The 6,409-nt window shown below is 37.1% G+C and overlaps 1 protein-coding gene and 1 long non-coding RNA gene across 2 annotated transcripts; both read left to right on the forward strand.

Moving 5' to 3' along the window:
- On the forward strand, positions 517-1,775 carry LOC107632749. The gene is made up of 4 exons (XR_001618707.2): positions 517-916; positions 1,215-1,315; positions 1,392-1,607; positions 1,739-1,775. It is a non-coding gene; the product is annotated as an uncharacterized LOC107632749 (long non-coding RNA).
- Positions 3,660-6,348, forward strand: LOC107632741 (the record flags this gene model as incomplete). Its single annotated transcript, XM_021123078.1, is given in 7 exon segments — positions 3,660-4,371; positions 4,902-5,126; positions 5,270-5,374; positions 5,476-5,550; positions 5,641-5,850; positions 6,071-6,167; positions 6,286-6,348. Coding segments are annotated over 5 exon segments (545 nt in total), but the record flags the coding sequence as incomplete, so codon positions are not given.

Here is a 6,409-nt window from a genome sequence, read left to right on the forward strand (position 1 = left end):
ACCATACCTTGGCTGATTCCCTATATGCACCAAAACCCTAAAATGAGCACAAGCAAGCTCTCCAATCCAAACCAAGCTTTCAATTCCAATTCGAAAAGCACTAATATGTTCCAATGGCTCCCAAACTCACAATAATCAAGCTATATACATATAAATCACCACAAATTAACCTACACTACTAGAAAATTAATTATTACAGACGGATATTTCCGACGGATTTTATCCCACTGAAATACAGACGGAATTTCAGAGGGATTTTTTTGTCGAAAAACAAAAAAAATAGATTAGTATAAATTACAGACGGAAAAGAGAATCCGTCTATAATTCCGTCGGAAAAATTAATTTTTTTTTGTAGAATAATTACAGACGGATTTTCCGTCTGTAATTAAGTAGATAAAACGCGCATTTTATTAAATTATTACAGACGGATTTTTCGTCTGTAATTTAAAATTTTCTATCCGAAAATTTTAATTTAGACCTAACCTATACCCTCTTCTCTCTCCGTGGCAGCCCTCGTTCAAACTGTGTTTCAAGCTCCATTCAGAGTTACTTTTCTCCCTGGCACGAGATCAAACACGAGGGTTCTTCCTCTCTCCCTGGCACAAGGATTCAGAGTTACTTTTCGAGCTCCATTCAGAGATCAAACACGAGCTTCTTCCTCTCTCCATGGCACGAGTTACGTTTTTCTCCGTGGCTGCTACTTCTGCTTCTTCCGCCGTGGCCGTTGTCGCTGCCGCCGCTGCTTGCATCGCACAATCTCTCTGTCATCCCTTGCGTCCTACAAGATCCCCCGCCGCCGCTCTCGTCGCGGAGCTTTCTCTGCCGACGCTCTCATCGCATCTGCTCCCTCTGGCACCTCTTCCATCTAATCTCAACTCGCTCTCTCAGTTCTTCTTGTAACCATCTCAAATTTCAGGTATATAAATCCTGATTTTGTGATTCTGTTCTTTGTGATAAATCTTAGGGCTCAATTTTTCTGTGTCAGTTTTAGGTTTATCATACTCTACTTTTGTGCTTCGTTTGAATCTGTGGATTTACTCGGATTTTGATGAATTTTTTCTGCAATCGAAGCTTTCGTTTGAATCATTTGCTTGGACAAATGTTGAATCTGTTCTATTCTGCTTTGTTGAAGTAATTTGTAATTCAATTTGAGCTATTTGTTTGATAATTATTTACAACTTTCATTGTTTGATAATCATTTGCTTGTTATTCAGTGTTACAGCTCAAGATCTTGTTGACACTATGCTTCTAAATTTGCTTCTAAATTTCTGATATCTTCACTCTTAACGATGGATCTGTAACGCCTCTACTCAAGGTTAGGGTTTCATGTCTCTAATTATATGCTAATTATGAGATTATGTTGATAGTAATTGAGATTGTGAATGTTGCAGAGCATGACAGTGCATAATATGTATGTTGGAGAGGGTTCAGACTTCCAATATAATATATAAAAGGGTGGCTGAGCAGTGGGGTTCTCTTGGTGACTTGACTGTGTCTGTTACATCGATTCGATTCGATTGATACAGAAGGAATACTCAGGATCTGCTAGAACTGGCGATGGATCTGTTAGACAAGATCAAGTTGGTCTAGCGGGTCAAAATACTCAGGTTAATATTTCAATTGCATAACCCTTATAGAGTTCTATTTTATGTTTCAGAATTGTTATTCTGGTAAATAAGGTTTAGTTCAATATTTAATCTGTATTGGTTTCTGTGTTGTTGGCTTATGTATTTTGCAGCTTGTTCATCAGGGTTCACTGAATTATATTAGTTCCTGATGAGTATTTTGGAGGAAAAATGAATCTCTCCCAAAACACACAAATCTAACCGGCAAGTGCACCGGGTCGCATCAAGTAATAAAAACTCACGAGAGTGAGGTCGATCCCACAGGAATTGAAGGATTGAGCAATTTTAGTTTAGTGGTTGATTTAGTCAATCGAATCAAGATTTGGTTGAGTGTTTTGTAATTTGCAGAAATTAAATTGCATGGAAGTAAAGGGAACAGGGAATTAAAGTTCTGAATCTTAAAGAACAAGAAATTAAATAGCAGAAACTTAGAGTGCAAGAAATGTAAATTGTGGAATCTTAAAGTGCAAGAAATGTAAATGGCTCGAAATGTAAAAGGGATTGGGAGTTGGATTTGCAGAAATTAAACAAGGAAAAGTAAATTTGCATCAAACAGAAGAGTAAAAGGTGTTTGGGATTGAACTGGATATGAAGCAGAAAAGTAAATGAACATAGAAAGCAGTAAACAGAGAAATGAAATGGGAAATTCAGATCTCAGGACCCAGAGACTAGAAAACCAAGTCTAGATCTCAATGCCTTCCTAGATCCAACAAGAACACTTGCAAGGGAATTGTAAATTGCAAAGAAAGTAAATGAAGAGTAATTAACAGAAAATTAGATTCAATTAAGCAAGAAGGAAACAGAGAGATCCAAGGATGAGATTGAAACAAAATTTCTTCAATTCTTCAATCCAAGATCCAAGACAATTGTAATTGAAATTGAAAGCAATAAAACTGAGAGAAAGAGAAGTGAATTCTCCTTCCCCAAGACAAAGAAATTAAAGTTCACTTAATAACAAAAGCTCTCCGAAAACTCTTATGAAAATTCCAAAAGAAAGCTCTCCGAAGAACTTCAATTCTATCCTATTTATACACTTTCTTCAAATGATCTTCAAGCCTTGAGTTGGGCCTTTGCTCTTGGTGGAATTGGGTTGAAAGAGGCCTTGGTTGATTGCTCTTGAAGTTTGAAGAAGAACCAAAGTGAACCAATTGAACCGGTTTTGAGGTTAGCAAAAGTTGGACCAAAAGTTGGAGCTAAAGTTAGGGGTCTAACTTTGGCTCCAACTTTTCATAGCAGCCCACAAAATCTGCTGGTTTGAACGTTGGTGCCAACGTTAGGGGTCTAACTTTGACCCTAACGTTGGCCTTGCCTTGTGTGCTAGTGGCGCCAACGTTAGCCACCAAGTTAGGGGGCTAACGTTGGCGCAAACTTTTGCTCCTTCCTCATTGAATTTTCATGTGCCAACGTTAGCCTCCAAGTTAGGGGGCTAACGTTGGTGCAAACGTTGGATGGCCAGGGAGGAATTCATGTGCCAACGTTAGACTCCAAGTTAGGGGGCTAACGTTGGCACAAACGTTGGATGGCCAGGGAGGAATTCATGTGCCAACGTTAGCCTCCAAGTTAGGGGGCTAACGTTGGCGCAAACTTTTGGTGCCCAGGGGAGAATTTTCAAGTTCCAACGTTAGCCTCCAAGTTAGGGGGCTAACGTTGGGGCTAACTTTTCAACCAAAAGTTTGTGCAAAAGTTTGATGCTAACTTTAGGTCCATCTTCTTGCTTCCTGGTTCAATTTCACTTATTCCAATGCCATTCCTTCTTGCTTCAACCTTTCTCCAAGCTTTCTTCACCTATAATTAATCAACCAAACACATCAAAGCTATGCTCATAATCATGAGATATTCATTCTTTCATAATATGTGACAATTATAGTATAAAACCTCATGAAATAGCATGAATTCATACATGGTTGATTCAATCAAGGGAAACATGAAAATCTAGCTAATTGGCTTGCTTGTAGCTAAAGAAAGTGCATAATTCTAATGAAAACGAAAGAAAAAGACTAGTTAAAATAGGTTAAGATGACTTGTCATCAGTTCCCAGGTAAAGCTGGCCCTCCTTGTCTCTCCCAAGTCTTGAAGACATACTTAATCAATTTTTAACCCTTTAATTCTTATCTTCTGTGAGCTCTGAAGCAATGGTAAAAGGATTGGAGGAGTTAGGAAAGTGCTGTTGATTCCTTTTATTGTTGATCTTTTTCTAGTCATATTCTAGCACTTGTTCTGTTTGGTTTATTTTCTTGAGAGTAAAAACTAAAACGAGGTTCAGGGCATACTATAAGAGGTGAATTTAATACATTAACAGATGTAATACATTCGTTTTTTTTGAAAGATAATATAAAAAATAATTATTTTTATTGTGGCATGTAATTGGATGTATTTGTAAATTAAATTCTTTTAAACATTAGCCTGAAAAGAAAATGTGCAAGTTTCATTGAACCTTGAAAAGGGATCGAGATGGGGGGAGGGGCGGCGGGGGCACCCGATTTCTTCTACAAGGAAGCTCAGCGCCTTGGCTATGTTGCTCGCTCTGCCTTCAAGGTTCTCGAAACTTCTGTTTCTTCTTCTTCTTCTAACTAACTAACTAACTTTGAGTTAACAGCTAGTACAGATACAGAAGCAGCACAAGCTCATCAAGGCTGGCTCATCCGTACTGGACCTCGGCTGTGCTCCGGGTGCTTGGCTTCAAGTTGCTTGCCAGAGCCTCGGTCCTCCCAATCATGGCGGTTCCGTTCTCGGCATCGATCTCAAGGTAACCCAAACCTCCATCTCTCAAGGATTAGAATTCTCATGTCTATCTTTCTCAAGGCATATTAATTTTGGCATGTTTCTTCGTATTATTGTATAATTAGGTAGCTGTTATTGTATAGGACAAGGGAATAACAAGACAAATCCCATCCAAAACTAAAAGAAGCACTCATGATCACGTAGGTCTAGTCGATATATAACTGAAGCTATATACATCTTTTACATGAATTAAACCATCATTCATGCAGAATATATATAATCATCACCATTAACACTTTTCAGTTTTTCCTACTCCCTACTTGGCACGCTAATAATGTCTTTCTCTAATTTTAATGATTTACTTTGGGCTTCAAATAATTGAGTTTATATATGATTTACTTTCAGTTTTTCCTACTCCCTACTTCCTTGCTGTGGACATATGGAGTTTATATATGATTTTTTTTTTCTTGAGAAATGCTGCTATAGTTACATCATTTTGTTTAGGATGCCATCTAATTAATATGTTTCCTTTTTCTGTTCATTATTTTTGTTTAGGATGCCATCTAATTTAAAGCAGGGTCAGGATGCTCACAACACTGGGATTCATGTTGGCACCTTGAAATGAGACCAGGGAGTGGATGAAGAAAACTGTCTCAGCATCAATGGCAGTGCAACTAATGCTACCGTTTCTAGAGCACTCACATAGAACTATGCATAAGCTTAAGTCTTTCTACTTTGGACAACTTTCACCCACTACAAATTTAGCATATTAAATTGACTGTAAGTTCGTTCTTTCTTATTTTCTTTTGGCCTTGAACCATCAATTCCATCAAACTATCAAATTTGTTATTGATTAGAATTTAGAATATAAGCTTCTCTATTCAATTAAGTTACTCAACTTCCCTTGAAATTTGATTATGCAGGGTCCATGCCTAAGCAAAGTGCTATTAGAACACGTATAGTTGTAATGGCTGGCCAAGAAGGCCCTACAATTACAAGAACAAAAAGAAAAAGTGCTACTCAACATGGTCAGTTTCTTAAACAAAGATGAACTTATTTTATTTAATGATAAAAGAAGGAAGATTAAATTTACTGATGCATTGGTATGGCAAAGCATGATCATCTGCAGGTGGTTCGACATTGCTTGATCTTCTGCAGGCTCTAGAAGATTATTTGCCGGTTCTTTTGGGGTTAGTCAATGATGGTAAGTCTTATATTTGTTCTTTATTATGTAATATGTGCTTTTTTTGCCTTTCTGTAAGATAAATATTCTAATATTTGCTTTATGATGAAGGAAGCCATTTACAATATAAAGTATAATTTGTTTGGGTGAATCAAGAGGATGATGCTGAGGTAACTCCAACCATTTTTCATAATATGTCTAATGGTTGGTATGAAGTGTTGTCAGTTTTACATTTGATGGCAATGCTATTACTATTACAGGCTAATTTTTTACTGCTTCCAAGATCATCCACTGATGGTTATCAGCTTAAGGTATCTGAAGGTAAGTAATTTGGAATTTTAACACAAATCCATTGTACGAAATAGCCAAAATCCATTGTAATAAATTGGTTTAGACCTCAAATTAGACTCTTTACTCTTGAGATAATTGTTGTATATACTGTAATACTTTATTTATAAGAATGTTCTGTCTTCACAGTTGCACTGATCTTTAGTATATATTGTGTTGATTGTGAAAGTAAAATAGTCGTTACTTGTAACAGAAAGCAGACGAGCTTCTGTTGATATCTTCTTAAAGGCTGCTGGATATCTGGATTGTGCTGTCAAACATGTTCTTCCCCAGTTGCCGGCCGAACTCAGGTTAGTACATATATATGTCATTTATGCAATACTGGAATGAAGCATTTTCTTTTCCCTGTATATGACCTATATAGTTTTCTATATTATTTGATGTTTATTACATGTGTTCTGATTATAGGAGGAATTTACCAGTAGACTTAGCAGAAGGAACGCTTCGAGCACTCTCTCTACAGGCATTAGGATATTGGCCAAGTGTAATTTGTGACATTCATGTAACATTGAGATGGTCATCTTATTTTTTT

This window comes from Arachis ipaensis, chromosome B01, assembly GCF_000816755.2.
Source record: "Arachis ipaensis cultivar K30076 chromosome B01, Araip1.1, whole genome shotgun sequence".
Classification (NCBI taxonomy): domain Eukaryota; kingdom Viridiplantae; phylum Streptophyta; class Magnoliopsida; order Fabales; family Fabaceae; genus Arachis; species Arachis ipaensis.